The 16,770-nt window shown below is 43.3% G+C and overlaps 1 protein-coding gene across 1 annotated transcript; it reads right to left on the bottom strand.

The window, feature by feature from the left end:
- Positions 1–30: 30 nt before the first annotated feature.
- Positions 31–12,104, bottom strand: LOC136451126 (uncharacterized). Its single transcript, XM_066451877.1, has 11 exons — positions 11,776–12,104; positions 9,566–9,723; positions 9,184–9,384; positions 8,905–9,027; positions 8,449–8,486; positions 8,249–8,363; positions 3,699–8,168; positions 2,780–2,899; positions 1,425–1,532; positions 1,200–1,342; positions 31–556 (listed from the first exon to the last, which is right to left on the bottom strand). The coding sequence occupies exons 2-11, from the start codon at positions 9,641–9,643 to the stop codon at positions 325–327; spliced, it is 5,628 nt and encodes a 1,875-aa protein (XP_066307974.1). The 5' UTR covers positions 9,644–9,723; positions 11,776–12,104; the 3' UTR covers positions 31–324.
- Between the last annotated feature and the right edge of the window lie 4,666 nt (positions 12,105–16,770).

Below are 16,770 nucleotides of genomic sequence, written 5' to 3'. Positions count from 1 at the left end.
CAGTCAACGTTAAATAAAGATCTATACAAATAACTGCAAAATACATACAATCAGCAACGTGAATACACCCAGCCTTCAAAGGCTGCTGGTTGTTGGCAAAGAACAATCAACTAACAAGATTTGTTTCTGAGCTGGAGGCGCTTGTACAAGGTGTTGTGTTACATTTATGCATCTCACTTACAACTCTACAATTTGGTACAGAGATGCTGAGATTCTACTGATATTTACATTACAAAATGTATTCCATTGCCGTCGCACAAGATTGTTTACAAAGCCTGCAACTGGCTGACACTTTTTTTCTCCGTTAGTTTTCTCGTTGATTCCCTATGATCTCCATGGTGTTCGGTTCTTCAGATTCATTTCGAGCTTCTGTCTTTCGCCCTCCACCTCGGCAAACTGCACACTGAGCTCTGAATACCTGCCCTGCATCTCTTTTAGCTCATTTTCTACTGCCATCTGCCTCCTTTTCAACTCGATAGTATCTTGTATCAGTTCATTGATGTCCCTGAAGCTTTGCAAGACTGCTGCTTCATCATTGTGCTGCCTCAAGAATGAACTAACAAGGAGCAAAGAGAATCAAAATATGTACTAGTGTTTAGTCAAATTTGACTGATGTGCTATTACTAAAGCTACTAATTTTTCTGTTGCAATGAAAATTGTAGAAAGATTTCCAGGTGCCGAGTGCTGTTGGTGTGTATGTCGTGTGTGCTATGTTGTTGGGTTGTGTGTGTTTGGGGTGGGGGCTGTTGCACAATTGAGTTTTTTTCCTTCTCAATTTAATGAAATGGCATGCAGTTTTCCTGCCCATTCAAGGGGAAGAAAACTGCTGCAACTGTTAGCTTCAGAAACTTAGCAGCTGAATGTGGCAGCTGTCCCCAGATTCTATTTTGTTAATTTGAATGCCAAACTTATTGGTATGGGAGTTAGCTATAGTCTACAAATCTAAATTTGTGGGTGCTACATTTGTCTAGTTAGTTTCATTGCAGAAGCAACTCTAGCATTTCTTCAAAAAGAAGAAAATGATAAAGATTCAGAATGGCAAAAAGCATTATTTATGCTCATACTGCGATGGCTCAATGTTTAGAATGATTTTATTCATCATTTATAAAGTTCTCTAGGTAAGGGGGGGAAAAGCACCTGCTTCATTAGATTATCAGGCATGAAAAGAAATAACAGTGCTAATTGAATGTACTAGTTACCTCTGGAAAAGGATGCCCGTTTTCTTCTTTGCTTGGAGAGCTTTTGCGAGCTCGAGTTCCAAAGCGAGTAGTCTTTCAAAGGCATTGCCAGAACCAGGAAGCTCTTTAAATGAAGGAAAAATACTTTGCAAATGCTCATTTGCCTAAAGTAGTAACAGATGCAAAAATGAGAATGAGATATATCATAGTACAGGTTCACGTTTACTATACAGACAGGACTCATACCATATCAAGTTGTGATAATGTCCTTTCCAAACCACTGAGTGATGGGTCAGTTAGATTAACGTCTAGGGGAAGAAGAGGAGACAGATTCTCATTTTTCAATCTTTCCAGCTGCATACAAAAACAATTTCCATTGAAATCAGCTCCTTCCATATCATGCCACACATTGTTTCATTACTGAGATGTACAGAGATACTCCCTCCGTCCCAGAAAAAGTGATGTTCTATGATTTAAAATTTGTCCCAGAAAAAATGATGTTCTGAGTTTTAGACACACTGTTGGCCCACAAATCTGGCACCAAGTTACCAATTGAGACGCGCTATTGTTTGTTGCCTGCCTCGGATCATGCTTGCATGCGGCGTGTCAGCCTGCCTCGGATCTATGCATGCTTGCATGCGGTGTGTCTTAATTAGGAAGTACACCACGCGACATCCCTTCTTTTAAGGGAATCATGTGTGATATACTAAGGGTATTAGGGACATTTCTCTTCTCCACTAATCTGTCAGAACATCACTTTTTCTGGGACAGAGGGAGTATATAGTTTCTCAAATTGTCTAACAGGAGTTATAAGCCTTCATGATTTCATATACTGAGTTATAAATGATGAAGACTCATCCGTGTGACACTGTGATGTTGAGATCATATTACTAATTCAATTAGGGTGTGATTGGTTGCTTGCATTAGTCTTCGCCTACATTAGATCTTAAGCATCATAACTCAAGCCAGTATAAATGTATGCAATGTCTTGGTGTTTGTTTGTCTTGCATAAGCAAGTTTCATTTGTTAAGATTGTGTTTGGTTGTATGTAGTCACCTCCATATTCTAGTAGAGGTCTTATGTTCTAGTAGGGGTGGAGGAGGTGAGAATATTTCACTTTTGTGTGGCCCATCAGCTTGCCTAACACGACTAAATCTAGTATACTAGCTAACGCTGCATTGGGCCAGCTATGAGCACTGTCCAAGCTTACATAAGAGCCTACACTGCACAAGCCTTGATACAAGCAAACAAGCCCTTATTGCATTAGTTGTGCATAGTTCATATATGGCAAGCCAAAAAATTTCAAATTCAAGCTTTGTCCATCATGAACTCAAGCAAATCAGCAAGTATGCTAATCACATCACTTCATTTTTGTAATTCATATAATATGGTAATATCGCAGCACCCTGAATACAAGTCCTAACACTACAGATGTACTAGCATATGTATCTTTGTCTCCCTGTAGGAGCATGGGGAAGAAACGGTATTATGTGACAATCCCAAAATGTCGGACATTTTTCCAAGTGAAATTTGCTTTTCACAAACATAGTATGGGTTACAACCTGAAAGAAATAATGCACCAAGAGAAGTTCCATCATTACCTCCTTCTGGAAAAGGTTGAATTCATTTGCTAATTTCTTATGCTCTTGAGAAATATCTTTGATGCTATTGTTGCCATTCAAATTGTTATCTGTTGACAATTCCATTTCCTCATCGCAATTCTGTCAAAACTCACAACAGCAAAATAAAGTCAGCTGACTAAGCAGTCAACAACACACCACTATAAATGTTATCCATCATGTAAAAAACAACAAAGAACCAAAGATGTAACGAATTGGTGTTGAAAATGTAAACTGACCACATGATAATATCTAACATATTTGCTTTGTCAGTGGTAAAAGCACAAAACGTGTGGTCTCTGACATTATCTAGATGCAAGTCATTTAGGATATCAACATGGCTACAATATGACATTTTTTATTAGTCCTCTCCATTAAATATGATATTCTGAGATAAAGTGGTTACAAATTACAAAAGTGTTTCTCATGATGAAGCTAGTGAAATAAGCCTTATGTTGCCAATCTACATAATTCTTTACATATTGATAGTCAGAGTTAAAAAAGTTGTTGAAAGGAATGACAAAATGACTTACATTTTCAATCAGTAAAATTAACCAAAAAAATAACACGGTCCATTTAACCAAAATGTTGAGCAATCATGTTACAGTTTTTTGGCATGTCAGAATGTTGACCAATTCTCCTGCATACTAAACAAAAATCTATTTTATGCGCTCCGCATGGGAGTCATTCTAAAATTTCATAGGTTGGATCATATTTCCCTACACCTCAAGATCACAATGAGGTTTGTAAGCCATGATCTATATATCAAGTGTTGCTATGTGCTACATGGTTTATACAACAAATCTGGCAAAAAAAATTACATGCTACCCTTTCAAGGTTCTGCCATAAACTTGACAAATAGTGAAATGACCAAAAGGCAAACAGTTTGGAGATTGATTACCTCCAAGTTCTTGCTCTCTTCATTATCGTCAAACTTCACAACATCCTCTGCTCCTTGAGACATATTTGATGACAAACTTCTACTCTGAATTTCACGTTCCTGTAACCCTGAATCCATTTTTGTTGTATTTGGTGTGGCCTTTGATGCAGACTCAGCCTTGCCATCTCCAAGAATATGCCCAATCGATGTGGTTCCAGGGGTGCATGATTCAAAACTATCACGTGATGCATTATTGTCTGTTAATGCCATATTCTCCAATAACTTCTTGACCAGGCCAAGTTCCACCCTTATTCTGTTACGTTCCTCGCTGCACTCTTCAAGAGAGACTTCAATCTTCTGCTTTTCTTCATTGCAGCAATCTAAGTTTAGTTTTGTGCATTCTAGTTCTGTCATCATGCTGTCATATGCATTTGACAATTCTCGTTTATCAGCTGATAAATCAAGCATCTCCACCTCCATTTCAGAAACTTTCATCGACAACTCTTCAATTCTCTTAGCAAGAGCAATCTCATTTTTCTTCCCAGTTTCAACATCATCCAAAGCACTTTGCAGCTTCAGCAGCATCTCTTCAGCATATTTTTTACTGACAAAAACTTGACCTTTCAGCTCTTGGACCTTCGATTCATACTGCTCCTTAATAAATGCAATTCTAAGGGAATCTTGCATGGCATGTAAAGATCCTTCCTTCTCCTTTCTTCCAGCTTCAGCCTTTTCTTTTAGCTCTCTCAAATGGATAGACAAGTTTTTGAACTCTTCTGCCTTCAGACATTGTTCAGCAAGTTTGTGAGTAAGATCTTTGTTCTGTTCTATTGAATTTATCAACTCATGCCTTTGATTCTGGAGCAATGATGACATCACAGTGTTTTGCTCCTCCAATTTTGACCTAAGAATCATGTTTAAAATTTCGGTCTCATCTTTTGTAGATTTCAAATTATCAACTTGCTCTTCAAGATCTGCCTGCAAGACTCTAAGCTGTGAAATCTCATCTTGATCCTTCAATACTCTGTCACTGTTATTGACTGCTATATCCCGAGACTTGTTACTAACTTGAGTTGATGCTTCGTCATGTCCTTTCATAAGCTCCTCAAGACCTTCCTTCTCTTGAATAACACTGCTAAGGTTGGTTTCAAGAGAATGGATAGCTGCTTCAAGTGTGCTATTTCTATCGGCTAATTCTGCTTCAGTAGACATGTGTGCCCGTAATAATTCATCAGCCTCTTTGCTTTTGAGTTGAAGTTTCTCAAACTCGTTTCTAAACATATTAAGCTGCACAACAGCCTCTCTTACCTGACTTCTCATATAACTAGCTTCAATTTCACTGGAAAGCATGGCCTCAACAACTGTTCCTAACTGGTTTTCCAGAATTGAAAGCTGGGACTGAAGAGAGCAATTCTTACAGTTGAGGTCCCTTTGGATTTGTTCACTCTGCGAGAGCGAATCTTGCATTGAACTATGTGTTTTTTCCATGTCCAAAAGTTGGCCCTTCAGATGAATGAGCTCTGTTTTGTGTTCATCAAAAGAAAGTAGAACTTGATCCTTCTCACCAAGCTGTGATGTAAGACTAGCAAGGGCACACTCAAGCTCCTCCTTAAGTCTCTTTTCTCTTAGCAAATTCTCATCAGTACACATCAGATCATCACGTAAACATTTGATTTCACTCTCCATATGCACTAACAATTCATGTTTAGATTGTAATGACTGGGTCAAGGTCCGGTTATCCTCCTCATGTTGAGCAAGATATATTTTGGTCCTCTCGAGTTCCTCTGCAGTAACACCAAACTCTTTCAATTTTTCAACAAGAGCCTCATTCTCACTAGTTGCATGCTGTAGCTCAATTTCCATTTGTGACAATTTTGATGTTAAGTCACCATTGGTAATAGAATATTTTTCTTGAGAATCAGAGCAAATCCTAAGTTTGTGAGCCATGTCCTGCAGTTCTTGCTGAAGCTTCTCTACAAGTTCCTCAGACAAGTTTAGCTTCTGCTTTGTGGCATCCATATCACATATAAACTTCTGCTCCGTACCATGCAATTTTGTCTCAGCCTTCTCTGACCTTCTCTGAAGAGCATCACACATTTTCTCCAGTACTTCCTTCTCCTCAAGAAGATGAAGTACCTTGTCACATGTTTGCTGATGGAAGGATTCCAATCTTTTCATCACAGCAGTGTAATTCTTACTCTCAAGTTCATGCAGCAAAGATGCCTCTTCTAAGCCTGAAATGTTGACTTCCTTGTTAAAAGATACAATTTTAGAGCATAGGTCACCCAGTTGATCTTGAAGCGATGTAGAAACCATTTGTATATCATTGTTTATGGAGGATTGCTTATTTAACTCATCTTTCATGGCCTCAAAACCTTCTCTTAGTGACGTGAGCTCATCCTTAAGCTGGTTGGTTAGTAGACTTTCTTTGAATAAAAGGTTGTCCAATCTCATAACTTCCTCAGCACAGACCTTGTACTTGCTTTCACAAGTTTTATGTTCCTGAATAAGTCTTTCAGACTCCGTGAGATTTTCCATAAACAAAGCATTTTCAACTGTAATACCATGAAGCTTTGCTTCTAATATTTGGTTCTTCACAATCAGATCATCACACTTCAAAACATATCCTGCTTCGCTTTCTTTGACACTTTTGGCTTGGTCCAATGCAGAGTTCAACTTGAGCACTAGAGATTGCCTAGCATCATTAGAGTCTTGAAGCTGCATTTCTAACATGTGCAACCTCCCCTGCGTGCATTTAATGATATCCAATGCAGCGTAGTGAGACTCACATAATACATCAGAAAATATCTGCCACTCAATGTTGGAAATAAACATTTCTAAATGCTCAGATTCCATAGCGCTAGAGGCCCTTCTTGGCCCTTCCAAGTTTGAGCGGTTCCCCCGTGAATCAGTATGTGCTTGAAACTCTGATCTCGCACGGAGCTCTTCAATCTTGAGTGCCCGAAGAAGATTTTTCTGGCTATCAGTTTCTTTCTCTGCATATAGACCTTCAGGTACGATTTGTTTGACACCGGGCCTGTATTGCTCATGTTCATTATTGCCACATAAATCTTCCACAGCAGAGTGTTCCTCGGGTAAACTATCAAAATCTTCTAGTAATGATTGCTTGGCAAGAGTTTCATTTGACTCATACATAGAGAGAACCTGAAACGACAGTAACTCAAGGTCTTTCTGTAGACGTTCCACAGCTGCAGAATAATTGAATCGAACCCTCTTGAGTGCAGTTTCTGTAGCAACAGCCCTCCTCTCAAGCTCCTTATTTTGAGCTTCTAAAGCTGTTCGGTCCTCCACAAATCTCATTAATTGATCATTCATTTCCTCGTGCATTTTTTGCTTCTGGGCTTGGAGGACAGAAACTGTGTAAAAACAAGAGTTATGCTCTTTCCTGAGATTTTCCAATTCAATTGCTGTCTGCTTCTGGCTCTCCTCAAGCTTATGGATAAAAGATTCATAGTAACGCTCCATCTGGCTCATCTTCTCCAGGAGATTCTCCTTCACAGTTTTTGAGTCCTCCAGCTTCTGCAGGAGCTCACACATTTTCTCCTCCATTGTGCCTGTATGACCACCAGAACTTTTCTTGAGGGTATCATTATGTCCTGAGTTTGATAGATAACCAGTAAGTGGAACCAAATGTTCTGCATTGTGATTTTCTTTCATTTGTCCTGGTTGAACAGCTTGCTTGAGGTTCTCAATGACACGTTGAAGTGCCCCCAGATCAGCAAGAAGAAAATCAAGATCACTTGCTTGTAGTCCATGGAGAGCATTGTTTCTGGTCTGCTGCAGTTTACTTTCAAGAAGTAGCAAACCTTGCAGCCATTCAGTTTTGAGATGATGAATGGACTCTGTAGCAAGAATATCATTACCATACTTAATCATAGTTTTACCTTCTACGTCAAACTTGTTCTGCGAGAGTTTAGAAGATTTTATTTCTTCCAACTCTTGTTTCAGATTAGAACATTCTGTTCTTAGCAAGGACACTTCAGTAGTGAGTTGATTACGTGACATGAGTTCAACAGCAAGCTGTTGAGCAAGGCCCTGTGTCTCAGTGCCTAACTTGTCAGTAACATGCTCCAGAGATGTTGCTTCTGTCTTAAGCTGAGAAAACGCTGATTCAGCCACCTCCAGTCTGGTTCTGAGTCGGTTATTCTCATCATGAGCGGCAGCTAAATCTTTATCAGCACAGTACTCAGGACTCCAGCCATGAGCCCAATCATTGCTCCCTTGTGGTGAAAGGTGTTTACCCCAAAGGGCGCCTTTTTCTGGTGTAGGACTTTGACTGGTAGGACAAAGAGGTAAGTCACTTGAGCTCCTAAAGCTATTGATCTCATGTGCACCATGTGGATCATTCTTTTCAGTAAAAATACCATCTGAAGTATGTGATGAATTTTCATAGTCGTCTGTTGACCCTGCAGAATCTTCAGCCAAGGGGAACCCCAGAGAATTTTCTTTTAGCTTAATCCTCGAATTAACCTATTCAGCATGACACAGGAAAGTCTATCACCAAATGAACATAAATAATGCCAACTAGATCATTCATATTCTTCACCAACCTTATCAGTGCCAATGTCTGATGAGGCCGCAGCAACTTCAGCAGGATCATGACTTCTTTGGTTCAATAACTGCTGAGAGCTTCTGGTGCCAGTTTCTCTTTGCTGCTCAAATTCTCTGTAGCAAACAAGAATTTAGAAGGATTAGAAACAATAACTTATTTTGTAGAAGAATTATATAAATTGTTGCATGGCAACCAAACCTGAAACCAGTTTTTGTAGTGAGAAGTTGTGCTGTGATCTGAAATGGTTTTATCAAAGAACCACGTCAGAGAGGGAAAAAAATAGCTGCTATCCCCACAAACAACAACAACAACAAAGCCTTTAAGTCCCAAACAAGTTGGGGTAGGCTAGAGTTGAAACCCAGCAGAAAGCAATCAAGGTTCAGGCACGTGAATAGTTGTTTTCCAAGCACTCCTATCTAAGGCTAAGTCTTTGGGTATATTCCATCCTTTCAAGTCTCCTTTTATTGCCTCTACCCAAGTCAATTTCGGTCTTCCTCTGCCTCTCTTCACGTTAGTACGTTACTATCCTGGCTTAGGATTCCACTATCCCCACAAAATAGAGAACAAAACTGTTGAACTACTTCTCATCATGGCATAATACTAGCTTCTGATAACTCTTGTTATACTAAAAGAAACATTTTTTAAGATACATACATGTAACAGTGTCCCAAAGTCAGAACCACGAAGAGGAAGTGCTATTGAAGTTGGCTTCAGTGCTTCTGCAAATTCAGCAAGATTGACATCAACCTCACCAAGAATACTAGACCGTGACGTCCCCTGTTATTTCCACCAATATGGTGAAAGAAAGTAAACATCAGTTATTGGTAAGTTCTTCCAGTGCTTTTTTGACAGAAATCAACACCTTAATTTAAAAGAACATTGGGAGAGACAGAGCAAGACAAAGATCAGCATTAAACAATTTCTGTAACGCACCATGGCCACAACAAGCTTATATAGCTTGTCATCATATGTCTTAGTCCGAGGATCCTGAAGAAGCCGTGTTGCTTCATAGATTGGATCCGGCCATTTGCAACTCCCGTTCCTGACATTTGCCTTATTTGTTTTTGCGCTCACCTTTCCCGTATCAGCAGAGATGAAGGACAAAAATAGTTTGTCCCACCCTGTTGATGGAATCTGCAACCAAAATTATTGGTGTAACAGATTAAGCAAGCCTGTTTTAGAGAAATAAGTAATAATGCTCACACATAATGCACAAGCAAGTCTAGTAACAAAGAAAGTATAATTTGCTAAAAGAAAATTTCTTGCGAACAACCAAAAGAAGAAGAAACAATACAATTAATGTATGAGAACTCACATTTGTGGCATGGAATTGCAGCCGGAATACAACCTTAACTTTGGTCTTTTCGATCTTCCATTTTGGTACCCTTGACATTGTGACAGTATAATGACAGCTCCCAGAAAAGGCTTTCAGTTTAAACGTCTCTCAAGGTTAGGAGTAGCATTCTTTTTTGTCTGAAAGCAAAAGCAACACAAACTTCTTCACATCAAAGAATGTAATTCATCTCCTTTTAGACACAAAAAGGAGTAAAATTCACACAGCAAACCAGAAACAATCAAACATGGACCATACTCTGACGACAAAGAAAAACATAGAAAAGACGAAACAATAACAATAACTGCCATATTCACAGTATAAGCTAATGTAAATATCTGACAAATGCTAACGAAAGAAAGAAACACAAATGGCTGGTAAATTTCTATACAGCAGTAAAAAAAGATTATGTTGATATTGTACGCCCCTTCCGATTTCATATCAGTCCCTTCATGAAAAAGGCCAGTTTATCAACAGTGCAGTTTGTCCATTCAAGTGTAAAGCAAGTTATAAAATCAGAAAAGAATCAATAAAAGAACCACTTCATGAAAATCTACCTACACTAAGGGCCTGTCTGGTATCGCTCTCGAAACCAGTTTCCCCATGAGAATCTGAGGAGCACTGCCAAGTTGCGCTATATGCCTATATCAATTAACTCCTGATAGGAATCAAGTGGAGAGGCCTGCGCCAGTGGAGTGCCACTGCCCCCCCCCCCCCCCCCACCCCCCCCCCCCCCCCACACCCACACCCCACCTCACCCCCTTCCCATTTTTGTACCACACGATGAATTCGTAGTTATTTACTCATAATTTCCATCACTCAGAAGCTCCCAATCGCCCCTCTCTGCTCATACCGCAATGCCCAACTCCTCTAGGTCCTCGCTCTTGCCATGGGCGATTAAATTTTCTCTGCTAGCATTTTTACACTGGGAAGACAATGTGCATAGACCAAAAAACTAAGCACCAGTGACTTAGCTCAGATCCAACCAGAAGAAATTGACAAACCAAGAAAAACTAGATTACCGTTATTAGCTGCAAAGCTCCCAGTCTCCAAAAGACGAAGAAAGAATCCAATTCTATCCAGGAGTTCAGAAGTTTCAATGAACAAAGAATCACACAAAAAAAGTTGTACTTTAAATAATGCCATGCCTGACCAACCCATTAAAGCAGAACATCCAACCAAAAGATCCATTTAATCATAAGGAAAATATTGGAAACTCAATGTTAGCTCCAAAAAGCTCTCGTCTTTCCACTAAAGATATTACTGAGTCGAGTGTGTATTCTAGGGGCCCCAGAAACAATAAAGCCCATCAGCATTGTACAAATGACCAACCAAAAGCATTTCCAACTAACAACAAAAGCTCTGTTTAATCAACTCAGATCCACCAAACCCTCCAAAAGCCAAGGCAGGTTTCCAATTTACAACTCACACAGCACCTGAACCAATGCACCACTACAAGATTGAATGCTACGAATGTAGCATACTAAAACGGTATGCCCTAATCCAATAAAAGCCCCACCCCCACTCTATGCTAAAGATGCAAATGTTTTCAATGTGGAGACAGCTTTTTGGTACAAGAAAATTTTGCTTGCGACTTTTGGGCCTTTGCCCTAAATATTGATCACTGATGCACATTGCACAAGGGTAGCTTTGACAAACCAAATCTAGCCATCCCAAAAAGAACACACTCGGACCAAACAAACTTATCTACTTTGACAGCTGACAATTGCTGGGAGAAGCCCGCACCTTTTGCATTGAACAGCTCCCAACAACTTTACCAATACATCTGCCAACAATCCAAAACGCTATGAGATTTCACGAAAATGAAATGTACGCAGTGCATTCAGATCCACCGGAAATAGCAGCAAACCCCGATCATTTAGGGGGAATAATAATAAAAAAAAAAGCTCCGTCTAATCTCAACAACCTGCTAATGACAACCACAAGGTCTCGAATTTTTCTTCCAAGGATCCAGAGAGCACAAACAAAGGGCCGCCGGAGATAACGCCGCACCCCCGAAACATGGAGCATTTGGCAGGGAAGAAAAGATTTGCGCAGAAATATCGACGGATCCAAAAGCATCCCCCCGCTCTGAGGCTGCGAGGTGGAAGGAGTAGCTAGCCTCGGTTCCCCCATCGATCTCACCAGGGGAAAGGAAAGGAGAGGAGAGGAATCAGAGCATTCGTGCAAACCTTGGCTTTTGGAAGATCAGCTTCGCCCTCCCTCCTTTCTTGGAGACAGTACAGCACGCGAGACAGCTCTCCCACCGTGGAGCATGCCGGCGGCGCGAACGCAGTTGCCTCCGCCGCGCCCTCCGGCGCCGCGGCGCCTAGCTGGTACCTCGGGTTTAAAGGGTGGTTGGGCGAGAGCGAGAGAAAGATTACTGGAGCTGGAGCAGGCAGGCAAGTACTGATCTAGTAGCTTGGACTGCTGCTTGTGGGGGACTCGGGGTTGGTGTTAGCAGCAATGACCATAGGAGAGAAAGAAAGACGTGAGGACAGACCGCCAAATTAAAGCCGAGTGATTTTGGGGCTCCGATGAGATTATTATAGATTAAGCAGATTGGCGCCGCCAGTTGCTTCCTTACCGGGGCAGGCAGGTCAGTGAGGCAAGCAGGCAAAGACACCCGAATTTTTTTATTTTTTGACCTGTTTTTTTTTTAAGTTATTCATAAATATGTCTCTAGATGTATGCTTTTAAAATTTGGACCTTTAGTTCGGCGTCATCGTTGTACGTCTCGGCGTTAGAGGGTTTGGCGTCTAGGTCGGGGCTACGTTGGCGGCGTGGACGCTGACCTGGCAGCCAGTTCGGCGTCGTGGATCTTGACGCCAAAGACCTTGGCGTCGAGCTTGGCGCCAAAGATCCTAGCACCGAGGTAGTGTTTTAACCCGGCGCCCAACCTTGCTGCCCTAGTCCTTCTTCCTCTTCTTTCTCCTCCCTCTCGAGTTTTTTTTCTTCCCCGCTTCGTCCCTACCTCATGAATCAGTATATTGGACCTTGGAAACATTGATTTGATCTATACATCTTCGAGAGCAAGGTATCCTCGCTCCCTCCTAGTTTTTTTCATATCGATTCAGTATATATTAGTAAGACTTTTTAACTTAAGAATCATCATTACTTAGGGTTTCATTGAATTTTAATATTTATATTATATAACCGTACGATGTCAAGGCGTGAAAAAGCTAGCAAACCAAGGTAACCTCAGCGCATGTTGTTATGTTATGGGTTCATTGTTGTGGATCAAATGGAAAACCTTAGGTGTAGGGTTTAATGTTAATGGCTTTCGGTTCTTAGAACAAAAATGGCTAAATTGTAGTTATGGCCGGATGATCGGAAATACCTTCGACCCATTGCCTCTACCTAGTGGTGTTCTAGTGCACATATGCTTTTGCAACGATCCTTGCAAGGTAGCCAAGTCCGATAAAGAGGACACGTATAGACAGAGGTATTTGATGTGTTCTAATTTTGTATTTGAACCTACACTTCGTCAGCGCCGCATTAATAAGATAGTGAGGAATTGATGTTGTGTAATAATTATTTTATGTCATATGACATCTTGCATGATTTTTTGTTTTATAACAATTGTATTTGTTGTAGACTCCTCCACCGCTCTGTGATTTTGAGCAGTGGATCGACACTGAGATCGAGCCTGAAGACAAGGAATGGATACAGAACTATTGTGGTGGGAGGCAGAGGACAAGGAGATGATGATGATGAAGAGACGTAGAGAGGTGGCTGCAGAAAATGAGCACAAGGAAGAGGTGGAAAGGAGACGTGTTGCTACATATAGGGAGGAGAAGGAGAAGAAGCTTGAGTGTGCATGCCGAGTGAAAGCAGCGATGGAGGAGAATCCCGATGCCCTGAGGAAGAGAAAGTTGCATCGTTGCACTCAGTAGTTCCCATTATTTGCTAGTCCTATGGTTTATTTATGAACAATATTGTCTATTGTTGGATTTTTCATTGTGTTGTCCATGTAATGCAATCCTTGCCGCCCAGGGTGAGCGGCGACGGGGCCCAGATCCGCGCACCCCCACCTCCTCCTCGCCGCACCGGAGCAGGGCAACGCGCGGAGGTGGTGGTGGGCCGCCGCGCCGAGGTGGAGGCAGGCCGCTACGCGGGGGCGGGGCTGCCGCCCGGAGCAGGGCAACGCGCCCCGCGCTCGATCCCATGCGGAGAAGGGAGATGGAGGAGGTGAGGAGGATGGCGTGGCCGAGGTGGAGGCAGGCCACGTGCCGGGGCAGGGCTCGTTGCGCCGGGGCAAGCTTGCCACGCGCGCCGCGCGAGGAGGTGGGCCACAGTAAGGGCGCGGGCGTGGCGCAAGGCGAGGGCTGCCCCTGCTGCGGTGGCGCACCTGCTCTCTCTCTCTCTCTCCCGGCGTCGGTTGCTCCTCCCTCTCTCTCTCTCCCGTGTTTTGTGTCGTCGAGAACAAAGACGCGTTTTTGCCTTGCTAAGTATGAGCATGTTTAGGTCATGTACTGCGTTATTTAGTTTGTCGGCACGTACTTCTAGTATTATTGTGTTGTCCAATATGTCATAGTATTGGACTTTTCATTATGTAGTTGTTTTTATTATTTGTGGTCATAATATTCAGTTTAATATTGCGGACGCAGTAAAATATGATCATGTGCTGCAAATAAAACCTAACGAAGTAGGGCATTATATAATTCAACACACACAACACATGAAATGGCATATGAGAACATGTATCGAACTAGGGTACAGAGGTCCTGAACTAAACCTAACATGTCTTAGGTAATTGAAGTGAACTACAAGCACACGAAATGGCATGTGAGAACATGTACCAAACAAGGATACATAGTTCCTTTGACTAAATTTAACATGCCTTAGGTAATTAAACCAAATAACAAACACATGAATGTGCCATGTGAATAAGATAGGGTCGTTCTAGTAGTGTGGCCACATAGCAAATTGTATTGCACATTCTCTACAGTAGCCTTCCATTGTTAGTGGTGATGGTGGCGGGGGTGATGGCAGAGGCCCCTTGTTCTTGTGATTAGGGCAAGTGTAATATGGATCATTGTATAGTGTCCCCTATGAACTTGCATCATTGTTATTGTTGTCGTCTTCGTCTTCCTTTTACCTGCTACTAACTTCTCTTTATAAATTGAAGATTTGATCCTGCATGTAGTAGATGTACTGCTGATGCGGATAAATTGATCGAGGATCGACCCACCTAGTGAAACCATAGTTTTCTTTAGACTCGGAAGACTACAATAAATATGTCCTATGAGTTGTAAGGGTATTCGAGAAACATATTTAACAAACGAAATGTAATAGCAATTATCTATGCTCGCGGGCATTTGAAGAAGCGACGACCTCCGTCGATCCCCTCGGTGAACATCTGCACTAAGCAATCCTCACCATGCATGCATTTTGGTCAATCTTTCTTCCTGTTATCGTATCCTCTAAGAGGGCACTCTTTAGTGAAATCACTCTTGCACTCGGGGGAAACCTGATACACTGGTTCCTCAAAAGAAATCAGGCCCAAAGAGACCCTCCCACACAATGGGAGTTCCCTTCGTACATCACCAAATTTACTAGAAACTACTAAATAATTAAAGTAGCACTACAGTTCAAGCTAACTAAGTACCTACATTGCATATTCAAAAAATTTATCTATCCAAGTCAATGCAACGAACAGAGCACGCGATGTTGACGGCGAACAGAGCTCTGGCGGTTGTTGTGGCCTTACAGCAGGACACCAGCCCCTCCCTTGCGGGCGAGGAGGGGCAGGCTCGCGGACGCTGGAGCAGGGGTCGTGGTCGTGGCCAGGCGGAGTAGGCCGGGGATGCAACGCGGACGCGGACGCCGGGACCGGAGCAGGATGGGGATGCGGAGGATGGGATCGACAGTGAGGCCACGCCGTGCTAGGAGCAGGGGTCGTGTCGTGGCTAGGTTCGTCGGAGGGAGCGCCTATGCGCTCGGCGGACGTGGCGAGCTGGGACAGACGAGGCGGCGCGAGCGGGCTGGGGCCGCGGGCGGCCGGCACGGTGGGGACCGATGCGGGTGCGGGCCAGGAAGGGCGGTGCGCTGCGGGCGCGGGATGGCCGGGGCTCCGCGCGGCGAGGCGGCGCGAGCGGGCTAGGGTTGTGGGCGGCTGGCACGGCGGCGGCCGGCGAGGGCACGGGCCGGGTGGGGCGGTGCACGGCGGGCGCGGGACGGCCGGGGCTCCGCACGGCGAGGCGGCGCGAGCGGGCTAGGGCCGCGGGCGACCGGCGAGGGCGTGGGCCGGGAGGGACGGCGCGGGGCGGGCGTGGGACGACCGAGGCTCCGCGCGGCGAGGCGGCGTGAGCAGGCGGGGGCCGCGGGCGGTCGCACGACGGGGGCTGACAAGGGCGTAGGCCGAGAGGGGCGGCGGGCGCGGCGGTGGCGGCACCCTGGCTCGAGAGAGGTAGAGAGAGAGGAAGAGACAAAGGGAGTTAAGACAGGGTACGGTGCTAATGATCTTGACGTCAAGCTCAGGCGTCAATGATCTTGGCGTCAAGCTCGGCGCCAAGATCTACGGCACCACGGTGGCTGTCAAGTCACCGCCACGTCTGCGTCGACGCCTATATCAGCCCAAGACCTAGGCGCCAAACCCTTTGGCGCCGAGACATGTAAGCTCGGTGCCACTAATGATGACGTCGAGATAAGGATCTAGATTTTGAAAGAATACATCTAGGGACATATTTATGAATAACTTTTTGAAAAAGGGGGAAAAATAAAAAAAATCGGCGAAGACACACGGGCACCAGCGCCAGCAGCACAATCATGAATCATGACGTGATTGGCGTCTGGTCGCTGCATACTTGATTATCGCATCATTAAACAATTTGTTACTTTCATTATGGGAGACTGGAAGTGTGTACAAGAACAATAAGTTTGCGTACCTTTGACTTGCAGAGTATTGCTTGTGAATTTTCTAGTTTGAGAAAAAAACTAAAAATAACCCGCTAACCTTATGCGATGGTTTTGTGAGAATTTGCTGCAAGGATGCGCCATAAGACAAAATAAAGCTGATCTCGTCCTCTAAGTTGAACAAACTAGTCCGTGAACCTATAGTGGTGCAAGGGCCAAACTTGACGGCACGCTCGATTTCTGGAGGGGCTTCACTTGTGCAAGGGACTCTACAGCACCAGTACGCAACCGAGGATTTCGCTCGGTGAGCCAACTGTCGGGCCTCCGTT

Source organism: Miscanthus floridulus, chromosome 5 (genome assembly GCF_019320115.1).
Source record: "Miscanthus floridulus cultivar M001 chromosome 5, ASM1932011v1, whole genome shotgun sequence".
NCBI classification, from domain to species: domain Eukaryota; kingdom Viridiplantae; phylum Streptophyta; class Magnoliopsida; order Poales; family Poaceae; genus Miscanthus; species Miscanthus floridulus.
The sequence above is the reverse complement of the archived record's forward strand: the minus strand, read 5'-3'. Positions and strand labels throughout refer to the sequence as shown.

Excerpts from the sequence above, each read along its gene's own strand:
- LOC136451126 (XM_066451877.1), bottom strand. The coding sequence starts at position 9,643 with ATGTCAAGGGTACCAAAATGGAAGATCGAAAAGACCAAAGTTAAGGTT. Across the intron at positions 8,169-8,248 it reads CAGACATTGGCACTGATAAG|GTTAATTCGAGGATTAAGCT; the intron begins GTTGGTGAAGAA and ends CATGCTGAATAG. Across the intron at positions 557-1,199 it reads ACGGGCATCCTTTTCCAGAG|TTCATTCTTGAGGCAGCACA; the intron begins GTAACTAGTACA and ends GCTCCTTGTTAG.